The sequence below is a fragment of the Colletotrichum phormii genome (genome assembly GCF_030913505.1).
Source record: "Colletotrichum phormii strain CBS 102054 chromosome Unknown BDP81scaffold_1, whole genome shotgun sequence".
NCBI classification, from domain to species: Eukaryota; Fungi; Ascomycota; class Sordariomycetes; order Glomerellales; family Glomerellaceae; genus Colletotrichum; species Colletotrichum phormii.
Window position 1 is genome coordinate 1,375,399 of NW_026851443.1, and position 22,105 is coordinate 1,397,503.

General features: G+C 53.5%; 7 protein-coding genes across 7 annotated transcripts; 5 read left to right on the top strand and 2 right to left on the bottom strand.

Annotated features, from left to right (window-relative positions):
• Positions 1-1,011: 1,011 nt before the first annotated feature.
• BDP81DRAFT_305768 (major facilitator superfamily transporter) lies at positions 1,012-2,731 on the top strand (the record flags this gene model as incomplete). Its single annotated transcript, XM_060583203.1, has 2 exons — positions 1,012-2,359; positions 2,421-2,731. 2 exons carry the CDS (start codon positions 1,012-1,014, stop codon positions 2,729-2,731), a joined length of 1,659 nt encoding a protein of 552 aa, XP_060451597.1.
• Positions 2,732-3,586: 855 nt separating this feature from the next.
• Positions 3,587-5,402, bottom strand: BDP81DRAFT_456508 (uncharacterized protein; the record flags this gene model as incomplete). Its single annotated transcript, XM_060593179.1, has 3 exons — positions 3,587-3,679; positions 3,733-4,922; positions 4,973-5,402. The coding sequence occupies 3 exons, from the start codon at positions 5,400-5,402 to the stop codon at positions 3,587-3,589; spliced, it is 1,713 nt and encodes a 570-aa protein (XP_060451598.1).
• Positions 5,403-6,213: 811 nt separating this feature from the next.
• On the top strand, positions 6,214-7,498 carry BDP81DRAFT_6012 (nuclear pore complex component). The gene is made up of 3 exons (XM_060596037.1): positions 6,214-6,315; positions 6,387-6,712; positions 6,765-7,498. Exons 2-3 carry the CDS (start codon positions 6,471-6,473, stop codon positions 7,348-7,350), a joined length of 828 nt encoding a protein of 275 aa, XP_060451599.1. The 5' UTR covers positions 6,214-6,315; positions 6,387-6,470; the 3' UTR covers positions 7,351-7,498.
• Positions 7,499-8,087: 589 nt separating this feature from the next.
• Positions 8,088-11,223, top strand: BDP81DRAFT_6030 (high-temperature-induced dauer-formation protein). The gene is made up of 5 exons (XM_060596040.1): positions 8,088-8,226; positions 8,287-9,000; positions 9,053-9,646; positions 9,697-9,940; positions 10,031-11,223. The coding sequence occupies exons 1-5, from the start codon at positions 8,131-8,133 to the stop codon at positions 11,008-11,010; spliced, it is 2,628 nt and encodes an 875-aa protein (XP_060451600.1). The 5' UTR covers positions 8,088-8,130; the 3' UTR covers positions 11,011-11,223.
• A 1,074-nt stretch (positions 11,224-12,297) lies between these two features.
• Positions 12,298-14,537, top strand: BDP81DRAFT_401618 (Alpha/Beta hydrolase protein; the record flags this gene model as incomplete). Its single annotated transcript, XM_060588813.1, has 3 exons — positions 12,298-12,366; positions 12,472-12,605; positions 12,711-14,537. The coding sequence occupies 3 exons, from the start codon at positions 12,298-12,300 to the stop codon at positions 14,284-14,286; spliced, it is 1,779 nt and encodes a 592-aa protein (XP_060451601.1). The 3' UTR covers positions 14,287-14,537.
• Positions 14,538-15,407: 870 nt separating this feature from the next.
• BDP81DRAFT_456510 (timeless protein) lies at positions 15,408-18,934 on the bottom strand (the record flags this gene model as incomplete). Its single annotated transcript, XM_060593180.1, has 3 exons — positions 15,408-16,387; positions 16,440-18,792; positions 18,860-18,934. The coding sequence occupies 3 exons, from the start codon at positions 18,932-18,934 to the stop codon at positions 15,408-15,410; spliced, it is 3,408 nt and encodes a 1,135-aa protein (XP_060451602.1).
• Positions 18,935-19,490: 556 nt separating this feature from the next.
• On the top strand, positions 19,491-20,575 carry BDP81DRAFT_388482 (3-hydroxyacyl-CoA dehydrogenase; the record flags this gene model as incomplete). The annotated part of the gene is made up of 3 exons (XM_060587132.1): positions 19,491-19,625; positions 19,691-19,790; positions 19,845-20,575. 3 exons carry the CDS (start codon positions 19,491-19,493, stop codon positions 20,573-20,575), a joined length of 966 nt encoding a protein of 321 aa, XP_060451603.1.
• Between the last annotated feature and the right edge of the window lie 1,530 nt (positions 20,576-22,105).

The window sequence follows — 22,105 nt, forward strand, 5'->3', positions numbered from 1 at the left end:
AACCACTTCGTACCTGGGCTGTTGGGCCATTTCGATCTGGGCGTGCTCGCTCGCTTATCGGTCTCTTTTGCCTTGTATTGAGGGCGACTTTTCCGGCATGTCAATTTCGTTTTCCGTTTCCAAATCCCGCCCGTCGTGAGATGCTTTCGAGGCCCTTGATTGAAGGGAGCATCATGAGTTTTGCGTATGGAGTTCCTCCAATTTCTGTTTTCCTTCCCTTCCAATGCCGATTCGAATCACAAAATCTGTTTATCCAGTGCCAAGATGAAGACGGAGGAAGTGAGGCCAAGTTAAAGAAAGAACCCAAGGGCGCACCGCACAAGAAATGACAGGGCACACCGACATCGGCAGTGACGTGATTGCAAGGTTGTGTCGCCGGTGGGTAAGATAAGGAAGGCATACGCAATGCTTCGGGAATTACTTACCCAATGAACTCTTCGGTGGAAGGGTCTTGGGCCGTTGGGCAAGACTCAATGAAGATTAGTCGGGGCTGGTTACTATGTGGCGCCCTCTAAACTCCTCATTACACACTTACACCAGCGTCAGCGCCCATCTTATCGCACGCATTTGTGGCTGACATCTCTCTGTTGTGAATCGTGTCTATCTCCGTGCTGACTCTCTACGGATAGACTCAGAGTGCCCGCCTTCGACGTGCTGCACAGTTGCCTTTTGCGGACAGACGGCCGGGCACAGCTGCCAGGGGGGGCCTCGGGGGTGCACGCCGAGATTCGGGGTCCGGGGAACTGTTGTCAGTCTGTCGCTGTGAATCTTCTTCAACAATGACATTCTGTTTCCGGGAACGGGTTGTATTACATAAGACACAAGCCGGAAAGCTTATTCCAGATGTGAAAAAAGCATTGACCCAATAAGACGAACGTCATTTACACCTATCGCGACGACCACGGGGCGTTGACGAATGACTCTCGAGGGCTCAACTCCGCACCGGTCAAGGCAGTGAAGGGAAATCAGGCTGGACGACGAAGCAGAGGATAGAGCACATCACTATCAAACATGACGGCAGACGAAGAACAAACGCGCCGTCCGGCAGCCGCCGAGCAGAGCTCGGAAACGACGCCCCTGCTCAACGGCACCACCAACACCACCAGCAATGGCACCGCAGCCGCTGCCAACGACGACGAGACCACCGTCGTCGCCGACACTGTCTCGGGCACCCGCCTGGCCCTCATCCTGGGCACCTCCTACTTTGGCGTCTTCCTCGGCGCCATCGACAGCACAATCATCGCCACCCTCTCCGGCCCCATCTCGAGCGAGTTCAAATCCCTGAGTCTCATGAGCTGGCTCGCCACGGCCTACCTCATCTCCAATGCCGCCTGCCAGCCCATATCAGGCAGGCTGACCGACATATTTGGCCGCGGTCCCGGTCTCGTCTTCAGCAACCTCTTCTTCGCGGCGGGCAACCTCATCTGCGGCCTCGCCCGTACCGAATCCGCCATGATCTTCGGCCGCGTCGTAGCCGGCGTCGGCGGCGGAGGGCTCATGTCCATCTCCACCTTTCTCGGCTCCGACCTCATCCCCCTGAGGCAGAGGGGCGTCTACCAAGGCATCGGCAACATCGCTTACGGCTCCGGCGCCATGCTCGGCGGCGTCTTCGGCGGCCTCATCAACGACCACACGGCAATGGGCTGGCGCCTCGCCTTCCTCGTCCAGGTGCCGCCCGTCCTCGTCTCCGCCGTCCTCGTCGCCGTCCTCGTCAAGGTGCCGCCCAAGGCTTCGGACAAGTCCTACCTGGCGCGCATCGACTTCTTTGGCGTCTTCCTGACCATCTCCTTCCTCGTCCTCCTCCTCCTTGGCCTTAATGCGGGCGGCAACCTAGTCCCCTGGGTCCACCCTCTCCCGCTCACCACGATCCCCTTATCCGTTGCGGCCTTTATCGGCTTCATCGTCTGGGAGAGCAGGGTCAAGCAGCCCATCATCCCCGTCCGCCTGCTCGCGAACCGGACTATCCTCGCCGCCTGCCTGACCAACCTGCTATGCACCATGGTCATGATGATGGCCATCTTCTACGTGCCTCTATACCTCCAGGTCAACGGGCTCACGGCCACGCAAGCCGGTCTCCGGATCTTGACGTCCCCTCTCGGCGTCTCCATCATGTCCGTCGGCGCCGGCTATATCATGAAGACGACCGGGAAATACGTGATCCCGGGAATCACCGCCCTGGTTCTCTTCAACACCGGCATCATTATCCTCACGCAGTTCAATGAAAACACGCCCGCGTGGGTCAACTACGTCGTCTTCTTCCTGGTAGGCGGAGGCTACGGGGCCATGTTGACCATTACGCTGCTCGGCTGCATTGCTGCCGTCGACCATTCGCAGCAAGCAGTCATCACATCAGCGACGTGTAAGTCAATCTTTATGGGTGACTTGAAACCCCCTCTTGCAGAGACTAACGAGATTTATAGACCTGGCCCGCAGTCTCGGTGGCACCATTGGCATCACCATCGGTTCCGCCGTGTACCAGAACGTGCTGAGAGTCAAACTCTGGGAACGCTTCGGCGACTATCCCAACGCCGCCGAGATCATCGGCCGCATCAGAGACGACCTCGACGAGCTCAAGAACCTCCCGCCCGGATGGAAACCGGGCGTGATTGACTCCTTCCGGGAAGCCTTTGGCAGCGTCTGGTACACAATGCTCGGACTGTCCATCCTCGCCCTCGTATTCATCTCCCTGATGAGGCAGCATGTTCTCCACTCGACCTTGGAAAGAAGATGAGATGAAATGAGATGAGGCAGTCGCGTGACCTCTGTGAGCAATAGCCTCAGGTTCACTCACTCACTCGCACAGTGCCCGCCGCCTCGATACCCTCTATAGTAAATAAATTTGCTTGTTACTATCACCAAGGCCTATGGCGTAGCGGGGAATGTCATCGTATGAATTGCCCCGCACCCATGGGTCCCGGGTTCGAGCCCCGTGTGCCTAGTAAAATTTCTTGGAGCCTCCAAGGAATTTTCGTAGGTCCCTCTCTCAAAGGGTTACTCAGAGAGAGGGGCCGAGCTTTTGCAGTTTCTTCTGGTTCTTCTTCTATTATTTTTGTTTGCTAGGGTGGTCGAGCAGGAGCAGCATCCAGGTAAGCATGATGTATGTATGTGTGTGGGTTCTCACGTCTTTTTACATCCGAGATGTGGTGGTAGCTTGTTGTACTACGTACGGTAAAGATGAGCATCAAAGTTGAATCCTTGCAGAGGATGGCAAAATCGCCATCGTAGTGAGTAAGCTAGTATGTTGCTACCGCTGCTCTAGTCAAACTTGTAGACTAATGCCCGGGGTCAAGCATTAAGACTAGAGCTCAAGTAGACTAGGAGTGGGCATAGCGATACGCCTCGAGTCACGTCAGCCAAATATGATGACATTGAACGATTTGGCGACACCGGTGGTAGGACAAAATAATTCACTGGCAATAGGTGAATCCATGTCAGAACCAAACACGCACACAATCAACGGTTCAGGTCGAAGATGTGAGAAACCACCCCTTGGCAAAGGATGAAATGTGGAAATATGAATAAGATTGTGCCTGCCCCACATCCATGGGCTTAGCTACGTATCAAAGAGGTCTTGTATACAAAAGTTCTATACGTATGCCAACGTGTTGTCACCCCGAATCTTGCCCGTAGCCTTGATGGTGGCCTCGTTGCCTGCAACACAGGGACCTCGAACAATGATCTGTTTTTCAGCGTTAGATGTGTAACCAGTATTTGAAAGGCCATTAAACTCACCTCTCCTTTATAGTCCTGATCGGCATTCTGGTACTGGTCCGTATCTCTCAACAGGATCTCTGTACTCGTCAGGGGAGGACCGAAGTGCGACTGCTTATCATCGTGAACTCTATAATCGTAGTAACCAGTCTGAGCGACAGCTCCGGCGACCTTGGGTGCAGTCAAAGCGTAGATGACCCTGGCGCCTGTGAAGATGCGAAGATCAGAAAGTTCTCGTGACGACAAAGGCGGTGAGCCGGACTCGACTCTGTCTGCAACGTAAAGAAGACGCAGTTTTCCAGGGGTCTTGCCGATAGCTGGTCGAGATGCGCTGTTGAAACGTGCCGCGGCAGATGCCACGGGCATGACACCACTCTCCGTGAGGCTTCGAGACTGAGCCCAGTGAGCAACCTTGGCCAAAGCAGAGGTCAGGCGGTTAGTAGCCTCCTGGTGGGTCTTCAACAAAGTCTCGGGAGTAGACACCAATACTGTGGGAGCAACTCCTTGAGTAGCCAGAGCCAGATCGGTGACTTTTCCAGCCACAGAGTTGAAGGCAACAGATGAGTTGGAGTACAGAGCTGCCAATGTGAGGATCAAAGTATGGATGTTTGTGAGAGAGTCGGCTGGCAGGAACAGATCAGAGGGGCTGAGGCGCTGGGTAGTCGGGATCGCCGCAAGCTGGGCGGCAACTCCGGCAACCAAGTTGGACTGAGTGAAGCGGACCATCTCTTCCATAGTTCCAGGCTTAGACTGCCAGAAAGTTACCACATCCTTGGGTTCAATTTCCTTGTCGACAGGGGGCACCTCTCGTGCGGCATCGACTGGTGCATCTCGAAGGATTTCTTGCCATGTCGCAACGTTGACACTGCCGCCCATGCCTTCGGGAACTTCATTCCAGTCCATGTGGGAACTTCCCTCATCTACAACCCAGATGAGTTGGCGGAGTGCGGGGTACGCCTTGACAACCGAGTCGAAGGGGAACGCGCCAGGGGCTGTTATAACGGTATCGGCGGCGGAGCGGCGGAGCATCATTACGAGTTCCTCGTCTGACACATCAAATGGGATCAGGATAGCTGTAAGGTTCGGGTAGAAACTACAGGCGAACAACGTCACCAATAGCTCAATAGAGTTTGGCAGATAGACGGCGACGCGGATGCCGCCCTGCTCGTGAATGTGTTGTCCGATGAGGTTGATTTGACGAGTAATATCATCTGCGCGGCATTAGAGGAGTTGATCCCGGTGCAATAGAAAGTGTACTCGCCAAGTTGGTGCTCGATAACGTTCTCAGAGCCCAGCACCGTCAACAAACGGCCCTTGCCTACAACAGGCTTGCCTTCTTCAGCGGCGCCAGTCGCCGCTCTTCTCCAGATATCCCGAAGATCTCCATCACGTCCTCTCGCCCACTTCGAAGCACCGGGGTCCTTGACGTTGAGTCCGCTGTTCAGGGGCATGCCATGAGGGGCAGAGTGGGATCGGTAGATGGGGGATTCTCCTGGTTGGCGAACGGGAGAGCCTTGGGCTTGACGGGCAAGCAGCATGGGATGGGTATCGGGGTCCTGGCTAGAGACGATTCGGTAGGTAACGATGGCGACGAGAAAAGTGACGAGGGCAGTGGTGTAAGCGTTCCATTGTCCGAAGAAGCCCGAGACACCCTCGTCCATCTGGTGCATGATGTTGTCAAAGAAGCCCATCTTGGGCGGCGCGATCTTCGGAGTAATGCTAGACGGGTCGAGCTCCGGTGTTCGTCGTCGGTTGAGGAGTATGGGTGCTAGTGGAAGCAAAACAACAAAAGGCTTTACGTGGCCCGCATGGAAAGCTCGGAGGGTTTAACGAAAGGGAAAATCATGAGGTGAGGCAGTGCCGCGGAGCTCGAGCTCGGAGGTTTCTTGGTGCTGAGCCTTGAGGTGGGTTGTGCTGGCAGTCGACGGCGGGGATTCTGACGTCCCCCCCGGCTTCCGCTGTTGCGACTGCCTCTCGAAAGCGAGCTGGACAAGCATATGAGGTACCTTACTCGTACCGCGTCTAGGACTCTCCAACAGCCGGACAGCTAGCACACTGCGTGTCTCCGGCCGGCCTGCCTCTCTGCGTAGTCAGCACGGGAGTTCCCAAGCTGCGGAAAGTTTAATCCAGTGTTTCCGAAGTCCAGGCGGCGCTTCTGGGTATCGTCAGGTATTCTTGCTCAGGCGCCATCTCGTGAGGACTCGAGTGTTCCGGCCGGCATCTGTAACACTTGGACGAGGTACTTCGAGATACTTAGGGTACCTCGCGACCCTCCCGCGTAGGTAATGCACCCTGCCCGAGCTGTAGGCGTTACGTACCTTGTCCTAAGAAACGGCAAGAGCAAGCCACATCCCCCACCAGGCAGGAGCACAAGGTATCCACCTCGCAACAGACCGCTCCCTGCCGGTTGCTGTGGCCCGTGTGGCTGGAGTGTTGTTTTTCTGCCACTGCCTTTGCCAGCCATTGTTTCCTGCCGCATCCATCACCATCGACAACCCGACTTGAAGCGGCGCATTGAAGCACGCGAGCGCTCAGCGATAGCGCAGCGTCTAAGAGACACTTTACTAACAAAAAATAGGTTTGCGAAATCATTGGGAAGAGTAAGTCAGTCGCATTGCCCATAACGGACGGATGTGTAGACCTGCAGATGACTGGAACTAACTCTTGCGCAACAGGCCTTGACCCTGACTGCGGTCACCGCACAACGACCTCTACTCCTCGACCTCACCTCCTCAGCCTTGCCAGTCTCTGGTGCAGCGATGTCTTCCTCAGCAAGCCGAGCTGCTGTCAGCACTCCCGTCAGATCGACGCCGCAAAAGTCCACCCCCATCGTCGACAGTCCTGGCACATGGAGACATCCACGTCTGAACGAAATCACAAGACGGCGGAACGCAACGACCTTTTCCGAAAAGAACGTCAAAAGAATAGCTCTGAACGTTGGCTTTCTTCTCAGTCTCTGGCTGTCCCAGATCCTGTCACGTTCATACATTCCTGCACAATGGTACGCCGTCCATTGAACTCACGAGTGCGAACACCGCTAACTAATCAAGCAGGTTTAGTAGCTCCCTGCGGTCATATCTGGGTTGGGCGTACTACCTGGTCCAGCTCATTCCGCTGGTCAACATTGGCATGGCTATGCTGCCTCTGCTCCGATCCGCCGATGATCTATCCGACATCCCCCTGACGCCTGCTCAGCGCCAACTTCTCGGACTGCCGCCCAGTTCTGCGGCAGCCACACCTGATGCTGTTTACAGCACCCCGCCGCGTTACTCGCGGACGCCTTCTCTGGCAGGTTCGCCTGCGAGCAACCGGAGTTTCTCTGGCTCCCCCCTTTCCGGCAGAGGCAGCCCAGCTCTCGGGAGCTCTTTCAATGGAAACGGCTCTTTCAACGGAAATGGACAGTCTTACTCTCCTTCGCCCCTTCACAACAGCCCTTCCAAGTTCTCGGCCAGTCTGAACAGCAACAGGAGATCGTCCTTCGGCTCCTCCACGAACCTGGGAGCGAGCACTGCATCTTCCCTCTTCCCTGATCCGGGAACGCCGAGCCCCTCTACCGGAAAGCGGACCAGCGTAGGACTGAATAATAAGTGGCTTTACGAGAGAGGGAGGAGATCTTCGGGTGGTAACTGGATGCATTAGGCGATGACTGCGCACAATGCCTTCAAGGTCCGAAGGGAATTTGGGAGATGGATGACTGCGGCCAGTGGGATGGATACCTGGCGAAAGGCGTTTGGGTGTTATGTTTCTCATGGGGTGGAGACAAAGGATGACTAGATGCCTTACAATAAAGTCAAAGAAACCCCAGACTGTACATAAATGTTGGCGTGGAACATATAAATCAATCGAGGGACTGAAATTCAAGGGTCCTGTCTCAATCTGGAAGGAAAGACGTGTGTCATTGCGTACCTACTCAGGTGCAGTAGCTCCAGTCTGTTCACATGCCAAGCTCCAGGACAGCCAGTGAACGAGTAGCGAGCCACCAGTCAATGTTGTAAGCATAGTACGGATAAATGCGCAGGAGTTGGGAAACAGCAGCTCAAGTCTAGCTTAGTGGTAACTCGACAATGGCAGTCTGCGGTTTGGTTGTTTCGGCGAAGTACCTTACCTTATGCTAACAAGCTTCAAGCTGTTCGAAGAGGTACCTTAATTTTAGTCCCGATAGGTACGTACCTCGGCATGGAGGTCTGGCACGGAGAATGGGAAACGGGACGGGGACGTGGACTTTCAAGATACGGCGAACTCCCACCCCGCTCTTCTCCTTTCATTGGCCAAACATCAACCCGCGATCCGCTCTTCCGCTATTACGTAGCACTCAGTGCGCCTCTGGGAGTCTGGTCTGGAACATTGCACCGTCGACCTCCCAAGCTTCCTCTTCCCGTCAGAAACATTCGACGGATAGTATGCCCCCTCTGTGACAATATGGGCGCCAGCGATTCGAAGCTTGTCTTCAAGAAAGGCATCTTCAGGCTTTCTGAAGAGCGACACATTCCCGCCGATGATCCCTATTGGACTTCTGTATGTCAGCTCGTGAAGTGTCCTCTTTGCCTGTGATACTGACCCAGCCCGCCCGTGTAGTTTTGGGAGCTTCCTGAATCCTCAGAGGATATTTTCAGCCTCTTCGCCCCCGCCGACATTCGACGCACTCGAGACAAGGCCTTGGAGAATTTAGAAACTCTGATACTGGCATTAACATCACGCTTGTTCATCCTGCGCCACCACCCTTCGTTTCCCGATCCCGAAATCGCTCCCGAACGCGATGCTCTCAATTGTGTCCGCGTCCTGACGCGCATCCTTCCCTTCATCTACGAGGCAGATAATCTTCAATCATGGGAGGAGCGGTTCTTCTGGGGTGCGCGGAGGAAGAGAACGAGGCAATCTGCGATTGCCGCCGAGGTGCTCTTTGACGGGGCCCAGGAAGGCCAGAGACCACCCAAGAACGAAAATGAAGACTTCGAAGATGCCAAAGCCCTCGCCGAAGAGCTCATCGACACCTTGGTCGACTTACTATTCTTCTCCGACCTCACTTTGCCTACGCAGCCTAGTGGGCGGCCGAAAGTGTCATACGCCATCTGGCAGAGTGGTGTAGGCTGCAACACATCAGTGGCGACTACCAAAGAATTCGAGAGCAATCGTAGCGAGATACTCCGCTTGCTGCTTACTATGACTAGCCAGAGCATGTACATGTCGTCAAACATGCTTCCACGGCAGGGAATCCGAGCCCTGACACATATCTGCACTTGCCCCGATAAGCAGGTCGTGCTATCAGTCTTATGCTCGTTGCTCAATACTGTATGTGAAGCAGCTTGTTTTCTTTTGCCTGGCTGTGTACTGACAGACGCAGACCCTCAAGTACAACCCAGCCACCTGGCGTGTACCATACAATACTCTGGTCTTCAAGGACGAGAAGCAGATACTGGTGACATACACACTCCAGCTTTTGCTAGTGTTCCTGCTGTACCCAATTCCCGAGCAAAACGGCACGACCCCCAAGAATTACTACCGCCACTTCCTTGGGAGGCTTCATCGGCCACAAGACTTTCAGTTCATCGTCGATGGCATGACACGGATTCTCAACCAGCCGCTACATGAAAAGAGCTCGTATCTTCCCAGTGGGCAAAGCAATGCCAGATTTGCGCCAGAGGTAATCATGCTCTTCTGGGAAATTACTCAGTGCAACAAGAGATTCAGGTCGTTCATCATCGATACTGAGCGGGTCCATGACTTTGTCGTGCTCACTCTTTTCTACGCTCTAGAGTACAAGAATGACGCGTCCAAGCAAGGCGTTGTGAGAATGTGTGCTTTTCTGCTGCAGACGCTGAGTGTCGAGAAGAACTTTGGCGCCAATCTCAACAGAAGATTCGAAGGTCAGGACAGCCTGCCTTTGATAATCAGGATACCTGGCTTCAGCGGTACTCATGCGGACTTCCTGATACACGTAAGAGAGATGCCACTGCATTTGTGTTGATCTCAGCTAACAAAGATCAGAGCATCTACAATCTTATTACCACGAGCCAAGGCAGACTGACAGCTATATATCCGGCTCTCATGGCTGTCATCAACAACATTGCCCCCTATTTAGAGGGTCTCAGCTCTGCATCTGCCTCAAAGCTCCTGCAACTGTTTTCGTCAATGTCTTCACCTTCGTTCCTGCTCGCGAACGACAGCAATCATGATTTGCTGAGGTCACTATTGGAATCGATCAACTCCATTGTCGAACATAACTACCAAAGTAAGCCTCCATATTCGTTGGAGAATCCAATGCTGGCAATCTCATGACTATTCGGGTCTGTCAAAAAATATCATGCTGACGTCTTGATAGAGAACCCCGAGCTCATCTTCGCAATTCTGCGCAACAAGAAGCGGATAGAAGCATTACGAACTTTCACCCTGGAAAGCGGTCAGGAGGAGATCGAGAGACGAAACCGTCGCCGCAAAGAATCAGCAGCCAACGGTGACGGGCTCGAGCCAAGTTCTGTGAGGAGCTCGGCCGAAAGTATGCGAAGTCCAACCGCATCTCATCCTCGACCCCCGACGTTAAGCGATGTTCCGGAAGAGGACGGTACCTTTGCGATTGGTGATGACGAGGACGATAGCGAGGACGAGGACCACCGCCCAACGCCAGCCCAGTCAACCACGAGCGAAAATCCATCTGTGACATCGTCACAAGCATCAGTGGTGGAAGACGCGGTTCCGACACAACTTCGGGGTATGTCAGAAAAGGCCAGAGGTAAAATGCCTGCCGGCATGAGCAACTTCTCCAGGCAGAACAGCACCACAAGTCTGGGCGGATACTCTGCAAGTGGACAGTCTCAATCCGGTGGCTTTGAGCCTACAGCCAACTGGATTGAAAGTTGGCTGCCAGAGCTGCCTCTTCACACCATCCTTACCGTGATCCAACAAGTGACGGCTCTGTTGCCCAGGCAAGCTCTTGCGGGAGAGTCTGCAACCAGAGAGACACTTTTGAAGATCCAAGAAATCAGGCTGGTGGGAGTCGACCCAACACCACCACGAGTGCACTCCTTCGAGTGGTCGCAGCTCTCATTAGGATGGTACGAGTCCTTGTTGTGGGGCTTTGTTTTCAGCAGCGAGATCCAGGTCTCAAAGGGCACAGTTGGAATCTGGAACGGTACGGCAATCAAGCTATTTAGGGTCCAAGAGACTGCACCTCAAGGGCCAAGTCTGGCATCACCGAGGGGAGCCGTTGATGCTGTTGGGAGCAATATCGTGTCCCGGATCGGTGCTATGAACCTGCGAGGCCCCGGAGGTACACCACCAGCAGCCAGTCAGCGCCCGGGATGATAAAGCGATCTCTCTTACAGATAGGAGGTTTCTCAACATCTTTGTCTGATCTTCGGATGGGGGGGCCGCGGTGACCCCTGGGCGGAGGTAGATCTAGATCACTCGACACCTATAGACGATGCCCAGGAGAAGATGACAAGGCACGATAACAACACTGCTGTAGGCTGAACGGCCGTTACAGAAGCAGCCATATCACAATACCCAATACCGAATGACGATCCTTGCATAGCAAAGGGTTGGTGGAGGAGGAACAGATCGGTGGAAGATGGGACCGAGAACTTAGGAAGGTGCTACTTGCGCCGTGGACCAAGAGGGCGGCGTTAGGACAGGAATCAGATACCGAGATCGCGTCAAGGTGGTGAGCTGTGGCAAACGACGCGTATGTAGGGGTAGCGGGATTGAACAGACACTGGTAGGCGGTAGGAGTTACAATCTATCCAACAATCTTTCACTCGGTGTGTGACTTTTGAAATGCCAACAAGACCGGCAGGAACCGAAGTATCCGTCCCTCAGCTTAACTTACCAGATATTCTGGAGAACATCAGAGCGGCACGGCGGCTGTCATCTTGAAAGATGTGGCTTGACGTGGCGAGAGCGCCATTCCAACGTGCAGGGAATGAGGAATTTAGCATAACCAATGAGGCCGTTATAACGGGCCCTTCGTCCATGAGTGTGTTGGCAGACGGCCCCAAACCTGGCAACTGATGCAACTCTGTACCTGGCACAATCTAGCAAAAAGCGGTGATCATTTCCGAGCTTGTCCAGGGATTCGTACGCACCGCCACAAGCTTGCCCGGCGCGTACCTGTTCTACGTTTCTAGACCCTCCCCCCTCTCCAGATCGCCCATTCAGAGGCCGCCTGGCAAGCAAGGGGTTCAAGTTTAAGCCACAGCGCCACACCTCGAAGGGGAACGACATGGAAGTGCTCTCTTAATCTTTCGGATGCAAAGACGGTGGACATGGCACTTATCAAAGTCCCGGACCATTAGTAGCAATGAGACGATGCAGGATAGGATTCTGTCTCCAGGCTTAAGAGAAGGGTTGTATTAAATAGTTTCGGCTCGCTTAACCTTGTTGATTATTTTCCCCCGTCAAGCCTTATAGCACCCGCTATTTCTGGTTTTGCGACGGATGGGTATTTATCTCAATAAGACCTTTCCCGTGTTCTGTTGCGACTTGTTTACTTTCCGGTGTTTCCGCTCAGCGCTGGGTGAAGGCGGTTTTGATACCTTTACTCGAGTCCCGCCGGTACGCTCACAACACGGATCATGCCAATTGACTCTTACCATGGCCAACACTCACGACTCGGGCGCTGCTGGCCTGGCCGGAGATGAGATCAGTCCTTACCGTATACATGTGAGGGCTCCCGGAGGCTGAAGTGAGAGAAGAGCTGGTTGGTGGGTGTGAGTGTGAGAAGAGTCGAGCTTTGACGGCTAACATGGAGTTTTGTTTGAATGAAAGGTGTCTAGCAGGTATCTCGATCTCACGAAACAAAAACTGGAGCTCACGAGACTTCCTCATGAGCCTTCGGAACCCAACAAGTCTCGGGACTGGTGGGAGCCAAAGTCTCGAATCGAACCGCTCGTTGACTTTTGGTGAGTCCAACTCTAACTCGATCCCGTTCAGGAAATGACTCTATGGAAATGACTTCATAAAGGAAGAGGGTCAGCTCTATTGAAACGGACTCTAATTCATCGTAGGCTTGAAAAGTACGACTGGCGAGAACAAGAAACGGCCTTCAACAACCAACTACCCCAGTTCCGCACAGCCATCACCCCGCCAGGCTCATCATCGCCCATCCGCCTTCACTTTATCCACGTCAGATCCTCTCACAGCAACGCCACCCCTCTCCTCTTGATACCCCCATTCCCCTTCACGAACCTCTCCCTAGGCCACCTCATCCATCCCCTCACCGAACCCTCACCATCATCTCCAGACGGCGAGCAGCAGCACCAGGAACAGAAACAGCCCTTTCACGTCGTCATCCCCTCCCTCCCCGGTCTCGGCTTCAGCGATGCCCTCCCCTCCGACGACGCCTCCGTCATCCCAACAACGACAGACCTCCTCAACACGCTCATGGCACGTCTCTCGTACACGCACTATTTCGTCTCCAACACCGCCTCCGCCGCCTCTAGCCCAGCACAGATCGACTGGAAGCTCGCAGACCATCTCGCTACCCACTACTCCAACAACTGCCTCGGCGCGCACTTCATCAACCCCTCCCTCGCAGCGCCGAAGCTCAAGGAGGCACCCCTCGAGTGGTTAAAATGGACCCTCGCCAAGTTCTTCCACGCGCCCATCCTGGGCTACCAAAGCGAAGACCTCCGTTCCCTCGACGAAGAAGAAACGCAAGCGAGCAAAACGTCAGCCGGGAGGAGCCCGCTTCCTACTTCACTCCAAGTCGGCGCGGGCAGCACCCTCTTGGAACCAAACACGACGTCCTTTGCGCTATGCGACTCCCCCGTGGGCCTCCTCGCCCTCGTTCTCAAAGTCATCCGCGTTCTCGGGGCCAAGAAGGAGTTCTCGGCTGCTGAGATTATCACCTTCACCCAGACAGCCTGGCTTCCCGGTCCAGAGGCGGCGATGCGTCTCTGGGCACGCTGTTTGACGCACCAAGAGACTCCCCCGGTTTCAAAGCCGTCTAAGAAACCCAACGTGGCAATCACAGTCTTTTCAGGAACCGGAGAGCCAGGGGAAGTATCCGGAGGGCGAGTAGCGAACGACCTAGAGTCTCAGACACAAGCCCCGGATGTCGTCTCGCCCCAGCCAGCCTCAAGCCCCTACGTCTGCCCCGCCTGGGCCAACGTCTCCTACAACGCCGTCCACGTGCGCCGCGTACCGGGACGTCCGGGCCTCGTAGCCTGGGACTACCCCGAGCTCATCGGCGACGGCGTCAGGGGCCTGGCCGCGAATTTGCTCTCCGTCGACGCTAGGGTTCGAGACATCGTCGCTCAACAGCAGAGACCGGAAACGGTGCCTCTGCAGGGTGTCGTTGTGCAATTCGACTCGACCGCGTCCACGTCCGCGCCGGGTCCGGGACAAGGGGGTGCGGCGACGGCGGCGGGGATGGCACCGGTCCCGGTGCCACCTTCCACTCCGCAGGTCGAGGCGACCAAGTGGTGGCTAAGCCAGATCCGCGAGGCGTCTGAGACGCCCAAGAAGTCGTTGCAGTTGGATGACGGTGATGCGGGGATGCTGCTTTCGCCGCCGGATGCTGATTTTGACGGGGCGAGTCCGGATACCATTGTCGTTACTCCTCCCGTGAACATACGGTAGTTGTGTTCATTGTTCAGTCTCGAGGAGAGTAGGCGATTGGTTTTTAATGTTTGCTTTGTATAACGTTTACTTTGTATGATGATACCATGATGCCGATGCATACGACACAGGGCATGTTTTGAGAAAATAGCTAGTAATTACGTTCGCTCACATCAGACATGCTTTAAACGTACGTTTGTGAAAACCGCAAGCTGTATTGATTATAGTCCGGGCAGAGATGATCAAAATTTGATGGACTAAATCATGTGGGTGTACGGCGCGTCCCTGGTCGATGGGTTACTTCTTGCATATAAGTCGTCACCGACCTTGGGGAGGGGATTTGAGAGGAGTGAGAATAATTTGACTGTGCAGTCCGACTAAATTGACTGTGTGCCACTGCCAGCCAGGCCTACCACCACTATCTCCACTACCACTACAATACTACTTATAATATTACCGGTAAGGAAGATCGAGGAAATCGAGGCTAAAACTAGCTAGAAAAGTCTAGTCAATTATCGATAGGAATATTTACTTAGAGCGCCCTTTAGAATTATTAATTACGACGTACATTAATTATATAAGCATCCTTCTAAGTGGTAATGGGGGCGCATAGATGTGGTAGACGTGGTAGGCCTGGCTAGCAGTGGCACACAGTCAATTTAGCCCGATTACACAGTCAAATTATACCCGCTCTTTGAGAGATCTCGAATCCAGCCCAAAGCTCACCTGCCTCACTCCAAGGGTGAGGCTTTATAGCATGGACCTGAGCTCAACGGTCGGGACACTGGCTAGCCGTCAAACGAATAGGAACTGTCCCTCAGACTGCTCCTTTTCCTGAAATGCGGATTCAAAGACATGTGTCCTCGGCCGAGCGCTGCTTGTTGGTGAGTGCATGTACGTAGTAGGTGAGGAATTCAATTCAGCTGACCACCAAAGAGGAAGTCAAGTTCCCATAGACAGCTCAACTGCATGGACTCATAAAAAAAGTGCTTGGGCACAGCGGAATCAAGAGAATTGAATCACCTTCGGAGACGGTGTGGAGACGAGAAACGACTTGATATTATCGCCCAAGATACCTTCCTACGCTATGCATCCTTGAACCACCCAAACCCATATACCCAAACGCCCAGAGCTTGTCTTCATTATTCCTCATCACTACTCTCCATCACGAAACCTCCCCTCGTGCGCTGCCGCGAGCGCGCTGTAGGCACCGGCGCATCTTCGTCATCAGAATCGGCATCTGCCTTCTCTGTAGCCTCCACCCTTTCTTCAGCAGCTTGTGCCTCAGGAGTTATGCGTCTCCGTTTCCTAGAACCCTTCTCCTGAGAAGAAGACGGACTAGAACTCAATGGCGTAGCCTTGTCTCCATTCTGCTCGCCATCGCTTGCGGCATCCATATCTACATCGGCACTAAGCCGAGTAGACGGGGTGCCCTTCGTCACAGCGAGTACATCATCGTCATTGTCGTCGCTATCATCGAGCAGCACCGCTGCTGGTCTCTTGGTCGGTTCCGATACCGCAGCCTTCTCTATGAGACGAGACAAGCGCAAGCGCTGTGCCTCTTCTCGTTGGAAGAACTCGCGGTCATATTCCTCGTCCGTATCGTCATCGCTAGCGTGGACGTACGCTTCGCTCTTGACCTTTCTCGCCTTCTCTCTCTCGCGATCTCTGCGCTTCTGAGCCTTTTCTTCCAACTCAGAGTCGTTCGGCGCCTCCTCGTCTTCGCTGTCCTTTCCGCGCCGCCTCCGCTTCGTCTTCTTGGGAGCAGGCCCGTCAATGGCTTTCCGGACGGTTGGCCCCAGGGGTTCAAAGAGGAAGCCGTCGTCAATATCATCATCGTCATCGTCGTACTCGGCTCTCTTTCGTACCACTTTCTTGCGCCGGAGCTGGTCCTCTGCGCTGGCACCATCAAAGGAGGGCGGGTCAAACTCGGCATCATTGATGTGCCTGGCATATGTACGAAGGATACCTGCATCAAGATATGGTGGCAGGATCCATACGGACTGGGGCGTCTCCTCGATAGTCGGTGCTAGCCTCTCAAATCCTACCAGCTTCATGAGTAGGCGCAGGTGAGAATTCTTGAATATGGCAGTCTTGCGGGCATCATTGTCCGGCCGTACAGCTGGTACATGTTAGACATATCAATCAGTGTGATTGCTTTAAGGGGAACTTACTGAAGGGGTGTCTATCGGTTGGTTGTGCGTCCTCGTCGGTGCCCTCGACCGATGGTATGAGGAAATCCGCCGCCTCCCAGGCAGCACGCTCCTTTTCCGCGGTATCAAGAACTTTCTTGACCCACGAGATATGATCTTGTTGATTTTTATCAAGCAGAGCGCCAACAACAGTGGCGATTTGCCGGTCGAGATCCATAATATGCCTAAACTCGAGTTCTGCAGCGGGCCGAGCTGTCGATGTCGAGACGGTTTGTTTCTCGTAGCCAAATTCCAGGTAAAAAGCGGTGGCACTGATTTTGGAGAATAGCATCTCGATTATGAGTTCGGGCCGCTGCTCAATCTTGCGCGTGCACTTCCTGAGGATTTGCTTGGTCAATTCTTCCCACTCCCTGTACATGGGGGAGTTCTTGTCGAGCGGTTCCGGTCCCTTGATCATATTGTAAAAGAGGTGCACAATATCAACACGGAAAAGCATCACGCTCATCTCTTGTTTGAAGGCTATGCGGTAGAAGTAGCGATGAGCACGCTTCAGCTGAGAGTCATCGAGATCCTTGTAGAACTTGGTAAAGGCGACAAAAGTATCGACCACACCTTGGGGAGCGAAGCGCGATGTGAACCGATGGAAGTCGAACTTGCGTTCTTTGGACGTCTTTTCGGCGTTTGCCTCATCGTTGGCAGACTCGTCATTCTCCTCGTTAACGGTATCGATGCCTGCTTCTTTTTCGGCTTTCTTCTTTCGCCGAGTCCGTTTACGAGACCGAACTTGCATGTCGACGTTTTGTTTTGAGTAGGCCTCCAAGATTCGCAAGAAGTGATGCACCAGCTCTGTGGCGGTGTCGAGATACTCGAAGCCTTGCTCCTTGTATTGTCTGACGACATTGGCAATCAAATCATGCGTGGAGTCTTCGTAGAAGAGACGACTCAGTGTGTTCTCCGCAATCTCCTCGTCATCTTCGTTTCCTGACTCCGTCATCTCCTGGACAGTAAGTAGAATCTGCGTGAAACAACGCATCGCAGCCGTCAGGGTGGGCCAATCCTTCTGGTCCCAAGAGTCGTGCATGGTCTTTGTGAGAGTGATGAACATCGCCTGGTCAAGCACACCGGCCACGAGATTGAAGCTGCCGACTTCTTCGGGGGCTCCTGGTTTCTTCGAGTCTCGTTTTGACTTTCTACGAGTTCGCTCCGCCTCCAGAAACCAGGCGACAAGGTACATGTACTGTCGACGATGGTAAGACAGAACATGGGGCGCTTCCCGGTCCAAGGACTTGCGAACATGCACGAATAAAGGGTTGAAACCAGCATCGAGGAAGTCTTCGACAAAGCTCCGGAGCTGGTCATTAGCCCTTGTATTGAGCTTGACTGGGGCACCGAGGTCCTTGGATTCCAGCTCTTCTTTCTTCGCGCGTCGTGGAGGTTTGAACGTCTTGGACTCATCCAATTTCTTTTGCCGCGTAGCGCTGTCTGCGAGCGCATCCTGTCCAGTGATTGTTGATACTTTGCCATCTTCGCGCTGCATCCACACCATGGTGCCAAAACGGTTGTGACGGGTAGGGGCCTTGCGGTTGAATGCACTGCGCATCGCGCTCTCCTTTTTCATCATTGTGGAGAGTTCTTGGGCCTTCGTCTGGTGCAATTGCTGTTCGTTCATGAATAGCTTCTTGACCTCGACCTGTTTGACCAGGTGGTATATGACTTCCATGAGAATTACGTCCTCGGTACGGAAGTCTTCGCCCATGTTCGAAGCAATCATTAGCAACACCGCGAAGATGTCCTGAAACGAGAATGCGTCTATCGTCGTGGAGCGGGATATCTGTGTCTCGTCGCCATCATATTGGACACCCGCAGGAGGGGTAATCATGGCCACGTTGCGGAGGAAGAAAAGAACGAGCTTGATAATGCCCTGGTCGCGGGCTGATCGTTCGCCAATGGAAATTGCCATCGATGGCAGAGCTGCTCGGATGGCTGTGTTGAGGACCTGGGCACCGTCAAAGTTGATGATGGCCCGCTTGTATCCCACTTGCGCCAGCTCGAGAACAGGCATGTGGCGATGGTGATTGACCGTCATTCGTTCGGCATCTCTTTCCATTGGCCACGTAAGAGGCACCATAATCTCAAAGCAAGCCAGAGCGATGCGGGCTTTGAATGTGTTGTTGGTATCGTTCTCGGGCCAGCTCGCGAGGATCTGGAGAAGGTCGCCTTCCACGATGTTGGAGTCTGCAATGCAGCGGGCGACATCCATGCGGTTCGTCTTTTCGTCGTAGTGTCGAATCCATTTCTTCAGATCGCGGAGGACTGAAACGGCGTCGTCACCGAGTCTGTATCGTCCATCGTCGTCGGCGCTTGTGCCGCCGAGCTATACTCATGTTAGATCCAATGAACAACGGTTTTCGGGAGGATCACTCGGCTGGTCCAAAACGTACCGCGGACACGAGACTGTTGATGTGCGCTCGAACTTCAGGGTGGACAACTTCCGTTGACCCGTCCGGCAACTCCATCTTGTCGGTTTCGGCGGGTTACAATACAGTGGCAGATTGCAATTGAGTCTTGGAGATGTCTCCGTCTACACACCAAGAGTGACGATGATTGAAAAGGCTTGGAGGGACCGGCCTGCCCCGGTTCACCTAGCGACGCGTCTGACGCGATGCACCGCGTCCTAGCAGAAAGTTGAGTTAATTGGTCCCACCTTTGAGCTTATCGATAGCAGAAGATTAGATAAGACCCAAGTGTGGCGCCCGGTCCGTACCTGCCTTAGCTCTGGACCAAAGCCACCTTGGGGGCTTGATAGGGGCCGCGGTTAACCTCGGGTCATGGACATCATCACGGCCTTGGACAAGAAACGATATCTGGCCACGGACTTCCGTTCTGTACTTCAATCTTAACAGCACTTAAAGCAGACTCGTGGATTACCCTTTCCCTCTTCACTGATTGTAACCCGCTCACTTGTCCCTCGCGAACTCTCATCCAATCCCCCACGCGGCCATCGCCGAGCTTACTCGAACATCACGGAGATCGTAACCCCTGCACACTGACGTCTCGCTCACCTCGATAACTATGGCGACTTCAATTGCTCGCGTACGGGCGGTGGCCAAGCTTCCCGGACAGCTTCGAACATTCGGCTCTACTCCTAGAGTTGCTTCTGCAACGGGAGGAGTAAAGCGATTGGGTGTCATCGGTGCTGGACAGATGGTGAGTGAGCTCGCGAATTAGCATGTGAATATGCGGCATCGAAAAACTGACCGGCTCAATTCTAGGGACTCGGCATCGCCCTTGTGGCTGCTCAGAGAGCCCAAGTCCCAGTAACGCTTGTCGATGCAAACAAGGCGGCCCTGGACAAGGGCATTGCATTCGCGGGTGAGCATTCACCAATTTCTTGCTGATGAAGCTGGCGGGCTAACAACTCATCAGAAAAGCTTCTCGCAAAGGACGTTTCCAAGTCCAGAATCACACAGGAGCAGGCCGACAAGGCCCGGTCCCTCCTATCGCCAGCCTCTTCTATTGACGAGCTGTCAGATGTGGACTTTGTCATTGAGGCCGTTCCTGAAATCCCCAAGCTCAAGTTTGACATCTTTTCCAAGCTGGCTGAGGTTTGCCCGAAGCATGCCATCTTGGCCACAAACACTTCATCCATCTCCATCACCCGTATCGCGGCGTCCACCACACAGGACCCGACAGACACCTCCGCGAGCTCCCGCGTCGTCTCCACCCACTTCATGAACCCCGTCCCGATCCAGAAGGGCGTCGAAATCATCAGCGGTCTGCAGACCAGCCAGGAGACGCTGGACAAGGCCGTCGCGTTCTGCAAGGCCATGGGCAAAGTCACCTCCGTCTCCGCCGACTCTCCCGGGTTCCTCGCGAACCGTATCCTCATGCCCTACATCAACGAAGCCGTCATCTGCTTGGAGACCGGCGTTGGCGACAAGGAGTCAATCGATGCCATTATGAAGAATGGCACCAATGTCCCCATGGGCCCGCTACAGCTTGCTGACTTTATTGGCCTGGACACCTGCCTCGCCATCATGAAGGTTCTTCACGAGGAGACTGGTGACTCAAAGTACCGGCCGAGTGTGTTGCTTCGCAAGATGGTCGATGCTGGTTGGATGGGGAAGAAGAGCGGAAAGGGATTCTATGACTACTAAAGCAGAGATATGATGTTGGAGATGATGAGCAAATTGGACTAATACGTCAGACCATCTAATATGAAAAGTGGCAGATAGTTCTTAGTAGTAAGCTCAAGAATTGGAAACATCGCAACGCGTAAGACTTGTGTCATCATGAAGTCGTTGATATCATTCACGTTCGCGTGTGTTGATTCACGGAATATGTTGAAGCAGTTCAGTACATGTTCTGACTTAGTAGACTTCTTTGAAGTCACTATCTCATACAGCTATGCATGTGGGAATACAGATAATGGGCATGTAAGCCCCAGGTGGCAGAATACCTGTATGGTCGAGCACCTAAGTGGGATATGCAAATATAGTTTGACGACTTCAGGATGCGGCTGGTGGTGCGGCCCAACGGGCCAACAGGGTGCCTTTTCCAGCAAACGCTCTGCACGAATGAAGGATCCCAATACATGATTAACTTGCAGAGATACGTCCATGCTAGAATACACCACTAAAGGGCAATTACATAGAGATATTCGCAAAAGGTGGGGTTTTCCAAGTACTGATGTACCTAGAATAAACCGAACAACAGAGACGTATGTGCTAGTGTACGCTAAAAGGTGATTCCGTAAAGATGTTTTTGCAAAGGGCAAGCTTTTGAAAGCACCTGCGGTCACCTTGGAATAAAGCAAACAACAAATGTATGCGCCAGATGATCCCAAGGCGCTTTCAGTTGTACATGACACTGGCGTTGTAAGACCCAAGTATCTTTGGAGAATCGTACAAAACACTTCCAAATACCTTCATGGTCCGAAAGAATGAACACCCTTGGGCATCCACTTCGCTCTATGTAGCTCTCTCCCAAGCGCGGATAGAATCCATTCTGAACTCATTCAATAGGGAGCCAAGCGTCAACTACAACAACAAATGCAAAAGTCTCAGGTGCGGAACAATTCAAAATAGGGGCTACGGCTGCTTCCCCGACTTCTCACCCTGAGAGTAGTCAATGCTGGGCTCCAGGAGGGGACGGGATGCCAGGTCATAGGACCCCTTTACAGCCCAGTTTCGTCCATCGTTTGTTTTAGAAACACACAAAACACGTGGAAATCATGGAAACATTTTGAGTCGATGGTCAGCTAGCTATAACTACGGCATGTGAAAGAAACCAAGTCTCGGGTTGACAGCCTCCATCCTTTACACTCGAAAAGGGGTAAGGCGGGGGCCTGAAAGTTTCTCGCACGAGATACATCTCCATGAATCGTGTTGAACGAACAATCTACGTACACTTTAACGAATGTTTGGAGGTACTGCGTTTCCTTGAAGCTTAGATGCCCAGCTCCGAGCTATCAACTTGCGACATCTTGCCGAGTAGACCAAGGTGAGAAGACAGCTTAGGATTCCTAACCCATGATCATTCATCACAGAACAATAGCTCTCGGCATAGTAATGCTCCCACCGGTCGAGCTTCAGGAAAAAAGGCTACCTAGATGACATCTGTATGGCAGTCACGCAAGGTTCAGGAGCAAAAATATGCAAAGGGGGGTATGAAGCAATACCGAGAGC

Excerpts from the sequence above, each read along its gene's own strand:
- BDP81DRAFT_6012 (XM_060596037.1), top strand. The coding sequence starts at position 6,471 with ATGTCTTCCTCAGCAAGCCGAGCTGCTGTCAGCACTCCCGTCAGATCG. Across the intron at positions 6,713-6,764 it reads TCATACATTCCTGCACAATG|GTTTAGTAGCTCCCTGCGGT; the intron begins GTACGCCGTCCA and ends CTAATCAAGCAG.
- BDP81DRAFT_6030 (XM_060596040.1), top strand. The coding sequence starts at position 8,131 with ATGGGCGCCAGCGATTCGAAGCTTGTCTTCAAGAAAGGCATCTTCAGG. Across the intron at positions 8,227-8,286 it reads ATGATCCCTATTGGACTTCT|TTTTGGGAGCTTCCTGAATC; the intron begins GTATGTCAGCTC and ends CCGCCCGTGTAG. Across the intron at positions 9,001-9,052 it reads TATGCTCGTTGCTCAATACT|ACCCTCAAGTACAACCCAGC; the intron begins GTATGTGAAGCA and ends TGACAGACGCAG.